Raw genomic sequence first — 20,976 nt, 5'->3', positions numbered from 1 at the left:
TTGAGTGGCCTGACATGTCAACTTCTGACTCGACCAATCATGTGAGTTTGGGGCAGGGCTATCTGTCTGACTGACCAATAGCAGATGAGGGTCCAAAGGGACAGTATGAATGTTTGGAAACACAGAAATGACACACTTCACCTGTAACATCAAGCCCCTTATACAACCATTGGTCATTTTTCTTCATCCAATAAAACTCACCATGATAAAATCCCACAATACAAATATGCAACAGGAAAATGGTTTTGCAAACATGTTGACATTATTTTAAGCTTTTAACACTGCAAAAAAAATATCTTCTGACTGAATATATTAAGTCTTGCTTTCTGAAAAAGGCATCATAATAAAGTGAGTTTGTGCTGAAAACAAGAACAAATATGTCAAAGGGTTAGGAAAACCATCTTGTTTTCCCTTTGAATTAAGATTATATGACTTCATTGGCAGACATCTGTTCTTGTTTTAAGCACAAACTCATTTAATTTTCATCAATTTTTCATTTTGTCATTTTGCTTCTCCAGTAAATGTGTCTTGAGTTAAGAATGTTTAGATATTTGTGCTGGAAAACAAGACAGAAACACTGAGGAAGAACATCAGTTTTTGCACTGAACCGCAGTACGTTGAACACTGATGGTTAGTTAAGCAGCGTTCCATAAAGCTGTGCTTTGGTAAGACTGTCTTTGCGACTGAGTCCCGCGTTTCCAGACTTTTCATACTGTGGCGTCTTTTTCTGAAGATCCTTCTTGTAGTGCTGGATGTCCAGACTCTTTAGTGACTCGACAGAACTACTGGGACTTTCATGTGCGTAATCGCTCCGTAAAGCGTCTTCATCCGTGTTCTGCTTGTCTTTGAAGAAGCTGCTCGTTGAGTCCTGACCAGCATCCTTTGAGCGGAACATCAAGCCCTTCTTCAATGCTTTCAGGCTAATCTTTGGGTTCATCGCGGGACTTGATCCCACTGACGCAGGGAACCGCAGATCTGGTGCTCGCGTGTGGAAGACGTGGTCTCCCTCCTGGAAGCTGCTGTAAAGGGGACCCAGTTTGATTTTGGCAGGACTGACCGCAAAGTGCCGCTCTGAGAAACTGAAGGGCGAAACTCGTCTAGGGCTGCAGAAGAAGGTATTCATGTCCTCCACGCTCATCTGCCGCCAGCCGCCTCTCGGATCTTCAGGGACATGGACCTGTCTGTCCCCGTGAGCTTCAGATGCGCTGTAGCCGTGTGCCAGAGAACCGCCGTTCTGGAAGCTGCTCGACTTGGAAAATCCTGGATGTTCCTTTCCATACGAGGATGGGTTCTTGTGCTCGTAGTCTCCATCACGCCAGTCAGTGAACAGAGCTTGCTGGGACGACGACACTTGAGTCTTCTCATCCAACGCCATACTGAAGCTGGAATAACAGGCCGGAAGAGATCCGAAAGGGTCTTCGTGCAGAGAGAAATTCTGAGGCAAACTCTCATCTTCTGGGTTGCTGTCAGTGTGTCCTCGGATCTGTCCGCTCTGGTCTGCGCTCTGCCGTCGCTCCAGCCAGCGGTCATGCCGCCGCTCATCGGTGGGACAGTATAGCGCCGTGTCGCTGCAGTACAGATCTGACAACTTATACGCCGCGCGCCTCTGAACTTTGTCCGTGCTGGACGGGATTTCTTGAGCTTGAGGGCTCGGCGAGCGCGTGACTGGACAGCTTCTCCCGGGCTCCGGTTTCTCCAGGACCCTGCCGATGACAGCGGTGGGAACGGCGTCTGAGCAGGAGTTATGCAGCGCTACGCTCTGGCCATGACCCTGCTTCTCCATGTGGGAACTCACTCGCTCCTGAAGATCAGCGGGAAGCTGCAAACAATCACATACAGAGACACCAATGAGAGAAACTCAATAGAGATGTGAAACCATTCATAGAGAAGAAACTCATTATCTGTTTTCTACAGAGTTCCTAAAGGGACATGGTGATGAAAAATCGTAAAACATTTGCATTCCCAAGAAACTTTGCGTTCTCTCGTAAAACTTTTGTTCCCCCAAGAAACTTTGCGTTCTCTCGTAAAACTATTGTTCCCTCAAGAAACTTTGCGTTCTCTCGCAAAACGATTGCGTTCCCCCAAGAAACTTTGCGTTCTCTCGCAAAACGATTGCGTTCCCCCAAGAAACTTTGCGTTCTCTCGCAAAACGATTGCATTCCCCCAAGAAACTTTGCGTTCTCTCGCAAAACTATTGTTCCCTCAAGAAACTTTGCGTTCTCTTGCAAAAAGATTGCGTTCCCCCTAGAAACTTTGCGTTCTCTCGCAAAACTATTGTTCCCCCAAGAAACTTTGCGTTCTCTCGCAAAACGATTGCGTTCCCCCAAGAAACTTTGCGTTCTCTCGCAAAACTATTGTTCCCCCAAGAAACTTTGCGTTCTCTCGCAAAACGATTGCGTTCCCCCAAGAAACTTTGCGTTCTCTCGCAAAACGATTGCGTTCCCCCAAGAAACTTTGCGTTCTCTCGCAAAACGATTGCGTTCCCCCAAGAAACTTTGCGTTCTCTCGCAAAACGATTGCGTTCCCCCAAGAAACTTTGCGTTCTCTCGCAAAACGATTGCGTTCCCCCTAGAAACTTTGCGTTCTCTCGCAAAACTATTGTTCCCCCAAGAAACTTTGCGTTCTCTCGCAAAACGATTGCGTTCCCCCAAGAAACTTTGCGTTCTCTCGCAAAACGATTGCGTTCCCCCTAGAAACTTTGCGTTCTCTCGCAAAACTATTGGTTCCCCAAGAAACTTTGCGTTCTCTCGCAAAACGATTGCGTTCCCCCAAGAAACTTTGCGTTCTCTCGCAAAACGATTGCGTTCCCCCTAGAAACTTTGCGTTCTCTCGCAAAACTATTGTTCCCCAAGAAACTTTGCATTCTCTTGCAAAGCGATTGCGTTCCCCCTAGAAACTTTGCGTTCTCTCGCAAAACGATTGCGTTCCCCCAAGAAACTTTGCGTTCTCTCGCAAAACTATTGTTCCCCCAAGAAACTTTGCGTTCTCTCGCAAAACGATTGCGTTCCCCCTAGAAACTTTGCGTTCTCTCGCAAAACGATTGCGTTCCCCCTAGAAACTTTGCGTTCTCTCGCAAAACGATTGCGTTCCCCCAAGAAACTTTGCGTTCTCTCGCAAAACTATTGTTCCCCCAAGAAACTTTGCATTCTCTTGCAAAACGATTGCGTTCCCCCAAGAAACTTTGCGTTCTCTCGCAAAAAGATTGCGTTCCCCCTAGAAACTTTGCGTTCTCTCGCAAAACTATTGCATTCCCCCAAGAAACTTTGCATTCTCTCGCAAAACGATTGCGTTCCCCCTAGAAACTTTGCGTTCTCTCGCAAAACGATTGCGTTCCCCCAAGAAACTTTGCGTTCTCTCGCAAAACGATTGCGTTCCCCCAAGAAACTTTGCGTTCTCTCGCAAAACGATTGCGTTCCCCCTAGAAACTTTGCGTTCTCTCGCAAAACGATTGCGTTCCCCCAAGAAACTTTGCGTTCTCTCGCAAAACGATTGTTCCCCCAAGAAACTTTGCGTTCTCTCGCAAAACGATTGCGTTCCCCCAAGAAACTTTGCGTTCTCTCGCAAAACGATTGCGTTCCCCCAAGAAACTTTGCGTTCTCTCGCAAAACGATTGCGTTCCCCCAAGAAACTTTGCGTTCTCTTGCAAAACGATTGCGTTCCCCTAGAAACTTTGCGTTCTCTCGCAAAACGATTGCGTTCCCCCAAGAAACTTTGCGTTCTCTCGCAAAACGATTGCGTTCCCCCAAGAAACTTTGCGTTCTCTCGCAAAACGATTGCGTTCCCCCTAGAAACTTTGCGTTCTCTCGCAAAACGATTGCGTTCCCCCAAGAAACTTTGCGTTCTCTCACAAAACTATTGTTCCCCCAAGAAACTTTGCATTCTCTCGCAAAAAGATTGCGTTCCCCCTAGAAACTTTGCGTTCTCTCGCAAAACGATTGCGTTCCCCCTAGAAACTTTGCGTTCTCTCGCAAAACTATTGTTCCCCCTAGAAACTTTGCATTCTCTTGCAAAACGATTGCGTTCCCCCAAGAAACTTTGCATTCTCACGCAAAACGATTGCGTTCCCCCTAGAAACTTTGCGTTCTCTCGCAAAACGATTGCGTTCCCCCTAGAAACTTTGCGTTCTCTCGCAAAACGATTGCGTTCCCCCAAGAAACTTTGCGTTCTCTCGCAAAACGATTGCGTTCCCCCAAGAAACTTTGCGTTCTCTCGCAAAACGATTGCGTTCCCCCTAGAAACTTTGCGTTCTCTCGCAAAACTATTGTTCCCCAAGAAACTTTGCATTCTCTCGCAAAACGATTGCGTTCCCCCAAGAAACTTTGCGTTCTCTCGCAAAACTATTGTTCCCCCAAGAAACTTTGCGTTCTCTCGCAAAACTATTGTTCCCCCAAGAAACTTTGCATTCTCTCGTAAAACGATTGCGTTCCCCCAAGAAACTTTGCGTTCTCTCGTAAAACGATTGCGTTCCCCCAAGAAACTTTGCGTTCTCTCGCAAAACGATTGCGTTCCCCCAAGAAACTTTGCGTTCTCTCGCAAAACTATTGTTCCCCAAGAAACTTTGCGTTCTCTTGCAAAACGATTGCGTTCCCCCTAGAAACTTTGCGTTCTCTCGCAAAACTATTGTTCCCCCAAGAAACTTTGCGTTCTCTCGCAAAACGATTGCGTTCCCCCAAGAAACTTTGCGTTCTCTCGCAAAACTATTGTTCCCCCAAGAAACTTTGCGTTCTCTCGCAAAACGATTGCGTTCCCCAAGAAACTTTGCGTTCTCTCGCAAAACTATTGCGTTCCCCCAAGAAACTTTGCGTTCTCTCGCAAAACGATTGCGTTCCCCAAGAAACTTTGCGTTCTCTCGCAAAACGATTGCGTTCCCCCAAGAAACTTTGCGTTCTCTCACAAAACGATTGCGTTCCCCCAAGAAACTTTGCGTTCTCTCGCAAAACGATTGCGTTCCCCCAAGAAACTTTGCGTTCTCTCGCAAAAAGATTGCGTTCCCCCTAGAAACTTTGCGTTCTCTCGCAAAACTATTGTTCCCCAAGAAACTTTGCGTTCTCTCGCAAAACGATTGCATTCCCCCAAGAAACTTTGCATTCTCTCGCAAAAAGATTGCGTTCCCCCTAGAAACTTTGCGTTCTCTCGCAAAACTATTGCATTCCCCCAAGAAACTTTGCATTCTCTCGCAAAAAGATTGCGTTCCCCCTAGAAACTTTGCGTTCTCTCGCAAAACTATTGTTCCCCCAAGAAACTTTGCATTCTCTTGCAAAAAGATTGCGTTCCCCCTAGAAACTTTGCGTTCTCTCGCAAAACGATTGCGTTCCCCCAAGAAACTTTGCGTTCTCTCGCAAAACTATTGCGTTCCCCCAAGAAACTTTGCGTTCTCTCGCAAAACGATTGCGTTCCCCCTAGAAACTTTGCGTTCTCTCGCAAAACGATTGCGTTCCCCAAGAAACTTTGCGTTCTCTCGCAAAACTATTGCGTTCCCCCAAGAAACTTTGCGTTCTCTCGCAAAACTATTGCGTTCCCCCAAGAAACTTTGCGTTCTCTTGCAAAACTATTGCGTTCCCCTAGAAACTTTGCGTTCTCTCGCAAAACTATTGTTCCCCCAAGAAACTTTGCGTTCTCTCGCAAAACGATTGCGTTCCCCCTAGAAACTTTGCGTTCTCTCGCAAAACGATTGCGTTCCCCCAAGAAACTTTGCGTTCTCTCACAAAACTATTGTTCCCCCAAGAAACTTTGCATTCTCTCGCAAAACTATTGTTCCCCCAAGAAACTTTGCGTTCTCTTGCAAAACTATTGTTCCCCCTAGAAACTTTGCGTTCTCTCGCAAAACGATTGCGTTCCCCCTAGAAACTTTGCGTTCTCTCGCAAAACGATTGCGTTCCCCCAAGAAACTTTGCGTTCTCTCGCAAAACTATTGCGTTCCCCCAAGAAACTTTGCGTTCTCTCGCAAAACGATTGCGTTCCCCCAAGAAACTTTGCGTTCTCTCGCAAAACGATTGCGTTCCCCAAGAAACTTTGCGTTCTCTCGCAAAACGATTGCGTTCCCCCAAGAAACTTTGCGTTCTCTCGCAAAACGATTGCGTTCCCCCAAGAAACTTTGCGTTCTCTCGCAAAACTATTGTTCCCCCAAGAAACTTTGCGTTCTCTCGCAAAACGATTGCGTTCCCCCTAGAAACTTTGCGTTCTCTCGCAAAACGATTGCGTTCCCCCAAGAAACTTTGCGTTCTCTCGCAAAACTATTGTTCCCCCAAGAAACTTTGCGTTCTCTCGCAAAACGATTGCGTTCCCCCTAGAAACTTTGCGTTCTCTCGCAAAACTATTGTTCCCCCAAGAAACTTTGCGTTCTCTCGCAAAACTATTGTTCCCCCTAGAAACTTTGCATTCTCTCGCAAAACGATTGCGTTCCCCCAAGAAACTTTGCATTCTCACGCAAAACGATTGCGTTCCCCCAAGAAACTTTGCGTTCTCTCGCAAAACGATTGCGTTCCCCCTAGAAACTTTGCGTTCTCTCGCAAAACGATTGCGTTCCCCCAAGAAACTTTGCGTTCTCTCGCAAAACGATTGCGTTCCCCCAAGAAACTTTGCGTTCTCTCGCAAAACGATTGCGTTCCCCCTAGAAACTTTGCGTTCTCTCGCAAAACTATTGTTCCCCAAGAAACTTTGCGTTCTCTCGCAAAACGATTGCGTTCCCCCAAGAAACTTTGCGTTCTCTCGCAAAACTATTGTTCCCCCAAGAAACTTTGCATTCTCTCGCAAAACGATTGCGTTCCCCCAAGAAACTTTGCGTTCTCTCGCAAAACGATTGCGTTCCCCCAAGAAACTTTGCGTTCTCTCGCAAAACGATTGCGTTCCCCAAGAAACTTTGCGTTCTCTCGCAAAACTATTGTTCCCCAAGAAACTTTGCATTCTCTCGCAAAACGATTGCGTTCCCCCAAGAAACTTTGCGTTCTCTCGCAAAACTATTGTTCCCTCAAGAAACTTGGCATTCTCTCGCAAAACGATTGCGTTCCCCCAAGAAACTTTGCGTTCTCTCGCAAAACTATTGTTCCCTCAAGAAACTTGGCATTCTCTCGCAAAACGATTGCGTTCCCCCAAGAAACTTTGCGTTCTCTTGCAAAACGATTGCGTTCCCCCAAGAAACTTTGCGTTCTCTCGTAAAACGATTGCGAAATCTGATTACACTACCTGAATGAGAACAGGCATCAGCTCTGGAGGATTCACTGACTGTACGGTCACATCTGAGCTGTTCTCTGAACATACATGAGTGAGTTCCTTCTTTCTGATAGATGGAAATGGCACATTTGATGAATCATGAAGGAAACCTTCATCCTCTACAGTCCATCTGAAGGACAAGCGCCCTGTTCTCTCTCTGTGATTAACATGGAGCGACTTTACTCTGTCAGCAATAAAACCAGCACATTTCTCTTTCTGCCAGCATCAAATGCAGACTTTATATTCATATGAAACACGTCGGGCCTCCGGCAGAAAGAGAAAGAAAGAAACTGATGTATTAGAAACCTGCGACCGGAGAATTAAAGTGAAAAGGATTCGCTGCGCCTCTGACTTTCTTTAAGGTTGTGCTATTTTTAGGATCCCTCTGAGAAAGAAAAATATGTGTGTGTGTGTGTGTGTGTGTGTGTGTGTGTGTGTGTGTGTGTGTGTGTGTGTGTGTGTGTGTGTGTGTGTGTGTGTGTGTGTGTGTGTGTGTGGTTCAGGTAAACCCTATGTTTATGGGCAGTTGTGGCGTAATGGTTAGAGAGTTAGACTTGTAACCCGAAGGTCGTGGGTTCGAGTTTCAGTACCGGCAGGAAATGTAGGTGGGGCGAGTGAATGAACATCGCTCTCTTCCACTCTCATTACCCACAACTGAGGTAATGCCCTTGAGCAAGACACGAACCCCCACAGTTGTGTGGAAAATTAGGAAAACAGCTTATAAATCATACAAAGTGATATTTTTTGAAAAATGTAAAAATGCAGTAAGCTTTCTGTAAGAGGGATAGAGGGATGTCTATGGAAAGTCCTCATAGAACGTGTGTGTGTGTGTGTGTGTGTGTGTGTGTGTGTGTGTGTGTGTGTGTACCTCAGAGAGTCTGTGCGATCTGTAAGGAGATTTTCCGCACTGGAGCAGTTGAGCTGCCAGATTACAGTCTTTCCTGTACAGATCCTGCAGAGAAACATAAACCGTTACTGCCGTTATAAACCGTTACTTACATGACTTAATTTGGCAAATGATTATTCAATACAATGTAAACATTTACTGACAAACACAGCAGTCGAACGTCTTTACTCAATTTCACTTGATCTGAATTTGGCTGTTTCGACATGCTGATGATCCATTAGTCTCTTGAACTCTTTATATCTCTGAACCTCAAGTGTTTGCGAGGGAACACTGGCTCAGTGAGAGAGAAACCGTGTGGATGCTGAAGCAGCAGAGATCTGAGCGTCAGGAACCTTCAAAGAAGACTTCCTGCTGGCAGAGGATGACTTCCTGTGAGTTTGTGTGATGATGAAACGTTCAGCATTGCGTGTACGTACGTTATCCGCTCGCAGCTTCTGGATGGTGATCTTGGCGTCCATCAGGTGTTTATTGAGCGAGACGATCTCTCGACTCAGAGATCTCTTCTCCTCTTCGTAACGCTGAGTCTGAAACACAAATAACACACATGCTTTAATCTGATGAGCATGATTTTCTGTAAAGCTGCTTTGAAACCATGTGAATTGTGAAAAATGGTGTTCAAATACATTTGACTTGACTTTGACATGCACATCTTCATTCACAAGCGTCTGTTTGTGTTTGAGTTTTGTTGAAACTTCACATTTGCTGAAGAAAGCCTGTGGAGCATCAGCAGTATTTGCATATGATTAATGGGTTTATTTCTGCACAGAGCTCGTTCTCTTTGAGACTGTGGATCTAATTAACAGATGCTGAACTCACACATGACAGACTGACGACAGCGTTTAGACTGAAGGAGTATTAATACAGACCAGAATTTGATTCATCCAGTATTTCATGATGGTTATAGTTCATCCTTTTCAAATAAGATGATTAGAAGATGTTAATTTCCCACTTACACTCGTGTCTTTTCTAGAAAGATCATCAGAGATCAGTGCTGGATTGAAGCGTTTCTTTGACAGACTGCTATTGCTATTGTTGTGTGTGTGTGTGTGTGTGTGTGTGTGTGTGTGTGTGTGTGTGTGTGTGTGTGTGTTTCTGATTGGGTCTCAAATCCCCCGTGAGCCAATTATTCAAAAACCGAAGTCGATGAGGCTGAAAGTGTCAGATGCTCAGAGTGTCCGGTGTTTCTCGAGGCTGAATGTGTTTTTCTTGCTCAGACTGGAGATGAACAGAGAGATTCTCAGTATGAGACGCCGTCGCTGCAGTTCTTCTGCGGATGAAACAGAATTTTAACAGTGATGCGTGACGCTGCCGGTCATTTGTGTTTGACTGAGAAACTCTGACTAACGAGGACACAGAAAACGACACATTCAGGAAAAACACTGAACAACATCATTAGATTCAGTCCAAAAATAAACTCAAATGGGGTCAGAAAAACTTTGTTTTACACAAATGATTTCTGATGTTTGTTCTCTTTGATACATTTCTCTTCTTATCTTCTGTCATTTTGCATCTCCAGTAAATGCATTTGATTTAAGAATGTTTAGATATTTGTGCTGGAAAACAAGACAGAAACACTGAGGAAGAACATCATGTTTTGCTGGTCGCATCTCCTCGTCACATTCGTCTTCATCAGTTTATGAACGCTGTAACTTTTTTGTCATCATTGGTTTATTTTCCCTAAATACCTTCTAAATGTACATTATGTTTCTTTACATTTATGCATTTAGCAGATGCTTTTATTCAAAGTGAACAAAAACAATTCGCCAACAATATTCATAATATACTTAATTTTTGTCATTCGTAATATTCGTAAAGCACAGGACTTTAAGAGCACTTGATCTGAAAGTTTCGGTCTGTTCATTCTGTAGGAACTCTGGGATTTCATAAGCCCTTCTGACCTTCATTTCCATTATTTGACCAACTTAAAATTACATATCAAAAAGGTTATTCACATTCTATTCCGAGCTCGTCTCCTGCAGATGGAATTTTCCACATCACTTCTGAAATCACATCCGTCACATTCTGTGCCGTGAACGGACATCAGAAGCTTTGGTCTTTCTAAACCTGTCTGCTTCAGAAGATGGACAGGATGTGCATGTGAGGCCAAATAATGAGTATTGTGGGTAACAGTTTACAGTAAGGTCTCATTTGTTCACATTAGTTAGCTAGTTAACATGAACAATACTTATGCATCATTTATTAATGTTAGTTCATGTTAATATCAGCATTTACTAATATGGCTGGGCTTACTTGCTTTTTTTAAATAACAAAAACCCCAAAAGTCCTATTTTTGGCAAATGTAAAGGCCCTTAAACACCAGAAGAGAAATGAATAAGCCTGAGGCTGAAGGAAATGCAAATCCACGCCTTTACAGTAGAGGGCGCTGCTCAAACAAACCTTTCAGCTGATAAACTCTATGAAAAGCAAATAAGCATCTCTGCACTTTTTTGCAGGAGAGCTGTTATGGTGCGTTCACACCGGACGCGAATGAAGCGGTAAGCGCGAGTGATTTACATGTTAAGTCAATGCAAAGACGCGAATTGACATCCTGCGGCGCGAATTGAGAGATTCGGGCGTTTGACGCGCTTAACGCGTGATTTGCGCAAGTTGAAAAATCTGAACTTTGGCGAATTTCCGCACCGCGTTAACCAATCAGGAGCTTGCTCTAGTAGTGACTCGACGTAGCGAGCTGAGGCAGAAATTCGAAACAACAATGGAGGACAAAATCATCGTCGCTGTACATCTTCATACATTTATAGAAACAGAAATAAAAAGGATTGTGTTTGAAAGAAAGTGAGTGAGGAGGTCGGACAATCTGACAAGTTGTAAAAAACGGTCTTTACTCAATTTGAGCTATATATATATATACATATTAAGACTACAAGCCAACTAAAGACGACCAATTGAGCTTATTCGCTGTAATTTATAAATATATCCCTACTGACAAGTTGTGTTTATTCAGAGGAAGTGTGCAGAAAGCAGTGGGAGAGTCTGGGACACATAAAGGAGCGGGAGAGCCCGTCTCATGACGTGAATTTGCGTCTGTTTTGAAGGGATTTTCACTCGCAAATGAAGCGAGTAAACTCAAAATGTTCAAGCGTCCAACTACGCGTGAATAGCGTGATTTATTTGCGCAAGTCTCGTCTGGTGTGAACGCAGCATCAGTCAGTAAATGGAAAAACAAAGTAATTTTAGGGCCCTATTTTAACGATCTAAGCTCATGGTCTAAAGCTCACAGTGCAAGTGTCCGAATCCACTTTTGCTAGTTTAATGACGGAAAAAATGGTCGGTGCATCCGGTGCATGGTCTAAAATCCGGTGCATGTCCCTATTCTCTTAATGTGTCATGGGTGTGTTTTGGGCGTAACATGCAAAACATCTCATCTCCCATTCCCTTTAAAAGCCAGCTGTGCCTGCGCCATGGTGGATTCGCTTATTTACATGCTGGAATTTGCAAGCAGAAAGACTAAATGTTTGTGTGTTGCTGTGCATCTGTGTGTGTAATAAGCAGAGTGAACGCGTGTTGTGCACCCGCCTATAGGTGCATATTACTAACGCGCCCTTTAAATAATAAAATCAAATACTACACAGTCGTTTTCAGTTCCTCAGAATAGCAACACGCCAACAATGCACCTGAACACGCCTCGTTTTCAGACCAGCACGCCCATGGGCGCACAGATGGTCACGAGTGCATTTGCTATTTAAACAACGTGGCGCTGGACGTGAAAATGATAACTGCGTCGGGCTGAAACTAGCACTTGCGTCGAGCCTGGCGCCGGGTGTATGATAGGGCCCAAAAAGTACTTATTTGAAAAAGTAACTCAGATATTTTGTTGCAAATTTGCCTTTACTAGTAATTTGAAAAAAGTAATAACTTGTAATGCATTACCCCTAACACTGGTCAGCAGTGTAATATGTGTTGAATGAATCTCTCGTGTGAACCAGATGAACAATCATGGCCTGAAGCGATCAGTTCCTCTAATAATCTGAGCTGAAATGACACAAAATCACTCGTTGTGCATCAAGTTGATGTTTAGATTCTGTAAATGGCTTCAAACTTTCATCTGATTGAAGATGAAACGCTTTCATTACAGGACTATCGCTGTGATCCGTCGCTGATTGTGTAATTGCTCTGAGAGTGAGAATCTTGTGAGGTTATTGATCTCCTCCAACTCCCTCTTTATCTCCTTCATTTCTCTGGTTAAATTGAGCTCAAACACATCGAGCACATGTTGCTCACTGAGCGACGCTTGTTAATGTTTGTTCATAACTTTGAGAGAACCTTGCCAGAACGTTCCCTGTTATCTGGATCATCATTTATCTATGAAGAGTTACTGTGTTTGTGTTTTTTTTTAAGTGGACCTGTAATGCACGAGATGTAATATCAGTCTCTGGTGTCTCCAGAATGTGTGTTTGAAGTTTCAGCTCAAAATCCCCCACAGATCATTTATTATAGCTTGTCAAATTTGCCCCTATTTGGGTGTGAGCAAAAACACACCGTTTTTATGTGTGTCCCTTTAAATGCAAATGAGCTCCACTTTCCAGAAGAGGGCGGAGCTTTAACAGCTCAACAACAACAAAGCTGGAGAATCTCACGCAGCCAAAATGAGGATTGTCAGTAACGGTGTTCAGCCTTACATTGTTCAAACCGGAGTCGACACTGATGGAGAGACTCAGGAAGAAGTTACAACTTTTGGATGTTTCTGAATGGTTAGTGGATAAATTGATGTAGTTGCTGTGGAGTTGATTCAACTCATCCACTAGCATGTGCCGTCATGTTCATCTTTTGTGCTAAACCCGTATGGACGCCCACTATACATAGCGTACCTGTTTGCCAAACAGAGCCGGACACACCTGTCTAACGTTTATGATTGCTATCAAGTGCTGTGAATGGTCTAATATTATTTTCAAAATATCGCTCGGACAGAAACGCTCCTTTTTTAGCAATCAAGCTTTCCAGGGTCAACTTCAGACTATCCAAGCTAACGCGACTCTAAATAGCGTAGCATGCTTTGCTCAAACTTTTGCCATAGTGTTAGAACTGGTAACTCGAAATGGCGGCGCCGTGGGTCTAAACATGCAGATTACGGGGCGGTAATATTATAATAAGATCCTCCTCCTACATCACTAGAGGAGCGAAATCTGAGCGGCTCATTTTTTCACACGCTTGCAGAGAAAGGCTTATCAAAACAAAGTTATTGGGTTGTCCTTTTTCCCGTTTTCAGGGTTGGTAGATGCACCGGGGACTCGATTATAGCACTTAAACATGGGAAAAGTCAGATTTTCATGATATGACCCCTTTAAAGTCATCTGGTTTAAAGTGAATCAGATCAGGATCTCTTACCGTTCTGTGGATTTTCTCCTCCATGTCCTGGTTTATTCTCTGTAGTGCCGCGTAGCTGCTCTGAATCCTGCAGGAGAGATGATGATGATGATGAAGATCAGACACTCTCATCAGTAATGAGTTTACAGTGGGGGTTATTACAGTTGCTCCAGGCCTTGAGCTTTAATAATCTTACTTGGTTAAATTAAGACTCGTGCTGTTGTGTTTCTGGCCATTTGGACTCAGATCATTAACTGTAAGTGTCACTTTAAGCACTTCAATATTTACTTCTGGAGAGGTTTCAGATCAGCCCGTTCATTCAGTGACCGTCTTCATGTCGTGTTTTCTGACCTGCGCAGTTTCTCAGTGAATTTGTCCAGTTCCTCTTGCGCTCGTCGAAGCTCCGTCTCCAGATACTGACGAGTCGACTTAAACTCGCTCTCCAGCAGCTGCAGCTTGTGTGTGGTGCAGCCGAGACGCCTGCGCAGATCCTCCTTCTGCTCCTGCGCTGAACTGCACACACACACACACACACACACACACACACAGAGAGATCTTAATTTTCTTACTCCAGACTGTTGAATGGTAGTGTACGACAGTTTCCACAAAAATCTGAAGCAGCACAACTGTTTTCAACATTGATAATAATCATAAATGTTTCTTGAGCAGCAAATAATCATATCAGAATGATTTCTGAAGGATCATGTGACACTGAAGACTGGAGTAATGATGCTGAAAATTCAGCTTTGATCACAGGAATAAATCACATAAATGACCTCAAACACACTCTTGGATTAAAGCAGTAAACATGATTTATTCATGTTCATAAGCCTGAGATATTAAAGTTTTACTTTATTGACTTTCAAAATCATAAAATGAAAGAGAAATAATTATTATTGAGCCGTGTCACATGACTGCTAATCTGATTTCACACCAGTTCTATCGAAAGATAAAAACTAAAATAAACTCTAGTGTTTGGTATTACTAGAAATATTATTGTTCAGTTTTACCAAAGTATTTAACTTTAAACCCAGCTGACAGGAAACGTTCTGTCAATTATGAACAAACGTTCGTCCGGTAACGTTAACAGAACGTTCATTTAAAGTTATCTGGTCTTTAATAATGTTCTCAAAATGTTAACACAAAAACATTATTCATACGTCGTTCATGGAGCGTTTTTTCTGAAACTTTTTAGTTGGACGTTCATATAACGTTTTTTAAATGTTACTACTTGTTTCAGAACATTCAAAAGTAACGTTCCCATAATGTTTGAAGAATGATGAAATGAAATGTTCTATTAACATTCATATAAAGAAAAAACTGGATGTTTTGAACGTTCAAAGAAGATTCAGAAATAACGTTTTCATAACTTAATGGCAATGTTAGCAAAACGTTTTTAGAACATATTTTTGTTCCAATTAAGAGCCCTTTACTGCAAATATACCACAGTAAAATGAGAGACAGACAGGAACAGTGATGATGAGGTGAGACTGTGTGTGTGTGTGTGTGTGTGTGTGTGTGTGTTTGTTTGTGACATATCAGGACACAAATGTGTATAATGATATTGGTATTACAAGAAGAGGTGACTTATGAGGACATTACCCATGTCTCCACTTTTCAAAAGGCTTATAAATCACACAGAATGAGTTTTGTGAGAAAGTAAAAGTGTGCACAGTTTCCTGTGATGGGTAGGTTTAGGGGTAGAGGTAGGGAGAGAGAAAATCACTCTAAAAAATGCTGGGTTAAAAACAACCCAAGTTGGGTTGAAAATGGACAAACCCAGCAATTGGGTTGTTTTAACCCAGCGGTTGGGTTAAATGTTTGCCCAGCATGCTGGGTAGTTTTATTTAACTCAACTGTTGTATAAAAATTACTGTATTGCTTGCTTAAAATGAACCCAAAATATGCTGGAAATTAACATTTATTAATATGTTTAATAAATGAGCATTTATTAATAAGATAATGAATAATAAACAATAAACATTTATTAAATTGCTTATTAATAAATGTACACCTTTTGATTATTATTGTTGACTCTAGTAATTATGTGTGATTTTTAATTTCTCACCTATTTTGGATTCATTTTAAGCCAGACATATAGTCATTTTTAATCAGTAGTTGGGTTAAATAAAACTACCCAGCAGGTTGGGCAAACATTTAACCCAACCACTGGGTTAAAACAACCCAATTGCTGGGTTTGTCCATTTTCAACCCAACTTGGGTTGTTTTTAACCAAACATTTTTTAGAGTGTATACAGTTTGTACAGTATAAAAATGCATTACACCTATGGAATGACCCCACAATTCACAAAAACAATCTTTCACTATGTTCACTATGGCGATACGGATCAGGAAATGATGTCACTGATGTCTAGCTGGCCGTAACTGGATTTGAGTGACGTTTACCTGCCTGACGGATCGATCATAACAGGGTCAGATGATCATGAGTGTAGATGACATTTAGATGAATGGATTGATGGATTGAATCTCTCTCTCTTCACTCTTACCTTCTCTTCTGATGTTTACCACCATTTCTTGGTGCTTTTACTGCAGTTTTCCCAATATAAACCTTTTTCATGTTTTTTCTTAGTGTGTTTGTGAGTGTTTCCTGCAGAATCACAAACAGACACACAGACGGATGGACAAACGGGTCGAGAATATTCAGCACATCATTGTTCAACATCACAACAACATACAGACACACATGAGAGACACACGTGCTGTTCTGTTAAAACTGCAGGTTTGCGTTACAGAATTATTCTGAATGTTGTTATTTGTCTTCAAAACCATTGGCTTCACAACAGCTTTATTCCTGTCAGACTGACGCTCAGGCCTGCGGTTGTTTATCGCACTGGAGATCTTTTGTTTTCTTCTCATTCTCCACACGTCAGTGAAACAATTTCTGGAGCTTCATCCTGACAGGTTTCTGTGCAGCTGGAATATCAAATAAACATGTTGCTAGTGCAGAAAAACACCAGATACACGACATTATGACCGTCTGATTCACTTTACAAACATCAGTGACTGGCAGAAATCACCTCCGCTCTCACAAACATGATGCTTTCGTCTGGTTTCATACATTCTTACTGTTACTGGAGAAGCAAAATGCTGCAGATATCGAGTCTTGGTTCTATGCATCACTCAAAAATGGAGGCGGGTTCAAAATAATAGTTCATAATAAATAGTAATAATATTTAATAATAAATAGTTCAACATAAGATCTTTAACATGCATAAGAAAATCTGCAGCTTTGATTTACAGACTGTGGTCAAATATTTCAGTTTGCACTCGCTGAGCTGCATGAACCATCAAGTGTTTCTGAAAAAAAACACCAAAAAGCAACCTGAAAACCTCCAATCCTCCACATCTAATGAAGCCCCAGGCATTTCTGCCGTACCTGTCAGATGCTGCTCGCTGACTTGTTTTTTTTAATGGAATATTGCAGTGTTTATTCTAAATCATTTATCGGTGCACATCATCATTATTCCTGGTAATCTTGAATCAGAATATCTTCCTCTTGCAGCATCTCTTCTCTTCTCTGATGATGAGGGCGGGGCAACCTGTCACTCACATGAGATCCACCAATAGCAAACCACAACCATCCAATCAATTCCCCACAGACAAAATCAAGCCCCGCCCTACATTTGTTCTTGTTTGAGAAGTGTTTCACTCGGATATACGACACAATAGAGAAGAAAAGACCAGCGCAACTTCACTTTCATGATGACTTTAAAAGAATCTCAATTTGGTTTTGAGGGAAAAACATCTGAAAAAACAGTAAACAGAAGGCTGCTAATCTGCTTTCCATTCGCACTTCTGTTCCTGTGGATCTCTGGAATTGTCAGTCTGCCGTCAACAAAGCAGACTTCATTCCTACCTTTGCAACTCAATCCATTCTCAATATCTTGGGCTTGAATGAGACCTGGATTCATCTCCGCACTGGCACTTTCCCTCCCACATTCAAGCAGGCTCGGGTAACCCCACTGGTTAAAAACAGCACATTAGATAGATGTAGATAATTACAGACCTGTCTCTCTCCTACCATTCATAGCGAAAACACTTGGACGGGTTGTTTTCAGCCAGGGATCATCTTTCCTCTCACAGAATACCTGGTTTCAAGAGCTGCCACTCGACCGAGACTGCACTGCTGTCGGTCACTGAATCCCTGTGGATTGCGATGGCTGATTCCAGATCATCAGTTCTCATTCTGCTCGATCTATCTGCTGCCTTTGACACGGTGAACCATCAGATCCTTCTGTCCACCCTCTCATCACTGGGCATCACAGGAACCCCACTTCTCTGGTTTGAATCCTATCTCACAGGAAGGTCTTTCAGGGTTGCCTGGAGAGGGGAGGTGATCACGGGGGTTCCTCAGGGTTCGGTCCTTGGACCTCTCCTCTTCTCCATTTACACTACATCACTAGGTCCCATCATACAGGCACATGGTTTCTCCTACCATTGCAATGCTGATGACACACAACTCTTCCTTTCATTCCATCCAGATGATCCCACAGTAGCTGCACGAATCTCAAGATGTCTTGCAGACATCTCAGCATGGATGAAAGAACATCACCTGCAGCTCAACCTGGCAAAGACTGAGCTTCTCGTCTTCTCTGCCAATCCGACTCTACAGCATGCATTCACCATCCAGCTAGGTACATCATCAATCAAGGTCAGCCAGAAATCTTGGAGTAATCTTTGATGACCAGCTGACCTACCCAAGTTCAAGGCATTGACGCTTGCTTACAGATCTTCCACAGGCTCAGCACTCCTACTTCCACTCGCTCTAATGAGTCAATGAGCGACGGCTTGTGGTATCATCACAGAGAGGCACAAAATCGTTCTCCAGAACATTTTTGTTAGCAGTTCATTGCTGGTGGAACGATCTCCCCGCCTTCATCCGGAATGCAGAATCCCTGACAATATTCAAAATTCTTTTTTGTGAGCACTTAACCTCATCATAAAAAAATCCTGTGCTTTCACTTTCCCTTAATCCCTCTCTTTTCCAGTTTATGCTACTCTAAGCAATGTCTGAAACTTAGTATTATGAGCACTTCTTGTGTTCATTCAAATCTCTTGCTGTATTCCTCATTTATGAGTCACTTTAGATAAAAGCGTCTTCAAAATGAATAAATGCAAATGTAAAAAAGGATTTTATTTAGAATTTTTTAGAATTTAGAGCTCATGACTCTGCATCAAATGAGCAGCGTTTACTCGTCATATTGAAGCACAGAATTACTTCTATCAATAACCCATCATCATCATCATCATCTATCATTGTCCAATAGTTTACAAGATACAGTATTAGACTCCACCACACAATGAAGTGCAGTCAATGCACACACATTAAAACATGCAGTTCTTCACGTGTGTCCACTCACCGTCTGTGAAGCTTGCGTGTCATGATCAGATGAGCGTGTTCTACCTCTAAACACACGCCAACATTCACACAGCGCGAGACGAGCCTGAGCTCAGACTGAGACGCTACAGAGACAGAAGGAGGGAGGGACACATTCAACAGAAGAGAAGAGAAGAGCGTCTTTACCTGCTGCCACAAGCGTCTCCATCAGAGACCTGAAGAAACAGATGGAAAACACTGACAGTTATTCATTTGACTGACAGCTGTCATCAACACATCACACAAACCTTCTGTTCAGGAAGCATTAATCACTGCTCAGTCATTAAACATGAATCGCTGCTCGTTTGTTGTGACGAATGTGCAGACAGACCAGTGACAGGCTTGAGATGACATGCTCTTGATAATTATGAGGGTGAATTTAAATATTTGCATATATTGTGAAAGAAAGAATATTTGCATTTCTGCAGAGAGACGATATTAGATGTTACTGTACAGCAGCGTTCGTCACTCGTCCCAATCACACACACACACACACACACACACACAAAAAACTCAAATAGATCAATTCAGGGAATCCAAACCTTTTTTTCAGCTGAAAATACAGTATTTAGTAAAGTAAACTGAGATTTTTAATTCATAATTAAATAACTGGCTTAAAAGTTTTGGTCTGTGAGATTTTTTAAAGGGGTCATGAACTTCGTTGTTTTATTGTTTTATAATATTTCCTGGCGTGCACTTATAATGTTACTATGCTTTTTACTTCAAAAATTGTCATAATTTAGAAATAAAAGGCATTTTTCCTACCCGGATTTTAGCTCTCTGTTTTAAGGGGCTTCAGTGTAAACGCCCTCTGCTATGATTGGCTGACATCTTTGCATATGAAATAGCTAACTATTACTCTCTTGAAAACTTTTAGCACGTTTTTACTATCTCTCAAGGTTAACCAATTGTGAAAATTATATTCATTATATTTATAGATTATATTTAGATCGTGGTATGAAAGGTTGCAGTGATGATCACTGTAGTCGATCACAGACATGTTGTTGAGCTCATGAAAGCAGTGATCTCGTCATTGCAACTCAATTTCTGCACACAAACGAATGTTTTCATCATAACTAACAGTGCAAACGTGATGTAACTTAGAGATTTGTTGAATATAACAGGAGTTTTGGCGCGAGTCCAGAACTTTTTGATTGACAGCTCCAGCGATTGTAAAGGGAGCGTTCTTTGATCGCTTTCTATAATTAATTCTATAATGTAATATAACTTATATAAATTGAATATAAGAAAGCTATTAGAAACTAATTTAACACTGAATCTGAGGGAAGTAAGCAATAATTTGTAAATAAATAAATGACAAGTGTCAATAAACATTTCACAAATGCACCCACACACATGCACACACACACAGTTTCAGTGTGTTCACACCTCGTGCAGCGTCACTCTGGGACGAGCATTTCCTGCAGAACATCTTCATAATGCAGAAACCAAAGCTGTCATATGGCAACGATCCACTGTTCACGAACACTGAATAACTCCCTTCACAGCTGAACGCTCATCATTCCCTGTCACACTCTGTTTTCTCAGTGCATTTATTTCTGTGTGACAAATTCGCATGTTATCCAGATGGTCTCAATCCATCCTCTGTCTGCTAAACCAGCCCAGACTCACTGCTTCAGTCGCACTGCTCGTAAGGCAACAGGGAGATTACGATGATTTCTTCTGTTCAGACGTTGTTGTGGCAGTGACTCGATCCGCAGTTTGTGTGGTTTCTGTTGTTCCAGCTCTGCACAGCCTTTAAGACTGACATTTGCACTTCCATACAAAAAAGAACCAAATGAATTATTAATAGGGCTGCTGTTCCCCGGCAGATGAGAGAAGTGTGTCCAGATAGTGGCGGCTTCGGTGTGAATAATAAGAAATGCTGATGTATTTTTAATAAGTGCTGTCACAGAGCAGCGATGGGCTCGATTACTCCTGTGACCTCAAAATAATGTTTGAGAAGAGCCTTCCACATTGTTTTAAAGGACGAAATATTTTATAAAGCAAAAGTAACTTGCATTTGGTCACTTCCCAGCTAACAGGGAACGTTCTGGCAAGGTTCTCTCAAAGTTTTGAACAAATGTTCTTCCAGTAACGTTAATAGAAGGTTCGTTCAAAGTTATCTGGTCTATAATGT

At 42.4% G+C, this 20,976-nt stretch overlaps 1 protein-coding gene across 3 annotated transcripts; it reads right to left on the bottom strand.

The window, feature by feature from the left end:
• Positions 1-159: 159 nt before the first annotated feature.
• Positions 160-20,597, bottom strand: LOC125269207 (brain-enriched guanylate kinase-associated protein). Of its 3 annotated transcripts, XM_048192057.1 has the most exons (8): positions 20,226-20,597; positions 18,820-19,012; positions 15,946-16,046; positions 13,790-13,951; positions 13,460-13,526; positions 8,533-8,640; positions 8,078-8,161; positions 160-1,819 (listed from the first exon to the last, which is right to left on the bottom strand). In XM_048192057.1, the coding sequence occupies exons 3-8, from the start codon at positions 16,014-16,016 to the stop codon at positions 632-634; spliced, it is 1,680 nt and encodes a 559-aa protein (XP_048048014.1). In that variant the 5' UTR covers positions 16,017-16,046; positions 18,820-19,012; positions 20,226-20,597; the 3' UTR covers positions 160-631. The 3 variants fall into 3 exon arrangements, with proteins under 3 accessions (XP_048048014.1, XP_048048016.1, XP_048048013.1); XM_048192059.1 differs by lacking the exon at positions 15,946-16,046; XM_048192056.1 differs by lacking the exons at positions 18,820-19,012; positions 20,226-20,597 and having other exon boundaries at positions 15,946-17,031.
• Between the last annotated feature and the right edge of the window lie 379 nt (positions 20,598-20,976).

This window comes from Megalobrama amblycephala, linkage group LG5 (genome assembly GCF_018812025.1).
Source record: "Megalobrama amblycephala isolate DHTTF-2021 linkage group LG5, ASM1881202v1, whole genome shotgun sequence".
NCBI lineage: Eukaryota > Metazoa > Chordata > Actinopteri > Cypriniformes > Xenocyprididae > Megalobrama > Megalobrama amblycephala.
Note: the sequence above shows the minus strand (reverse complement) of the source record. Positions and strands in the feature narration are given on the sequence as shown.

Excerpts from the sequence above, each read along its gene's own strand:
- LOC125269207 (XM_048192056.1), bottom strand. The coding sequence starts at position 16,121 with ATGTTGAACAATGATGTGCTGAATATTCTCGACCCGTTTGTCCATCCG. Across the intron at positions 13,952-15,945 it reads GGTAAACATCAGAAGAGAAG|TTCAGCGCAGGAGCAGAAGG; the intron begins GTAAGAGTGAAG and ends GTGTGTGTGCAG. Across the intron at positions 1,820-8,077 it reads GATCGCACAGACTCTCTGAG|CTTCCCGCTGATCTTCAGGA; the intron begins GTACACACACAC and ends GATTGTTTGCAG.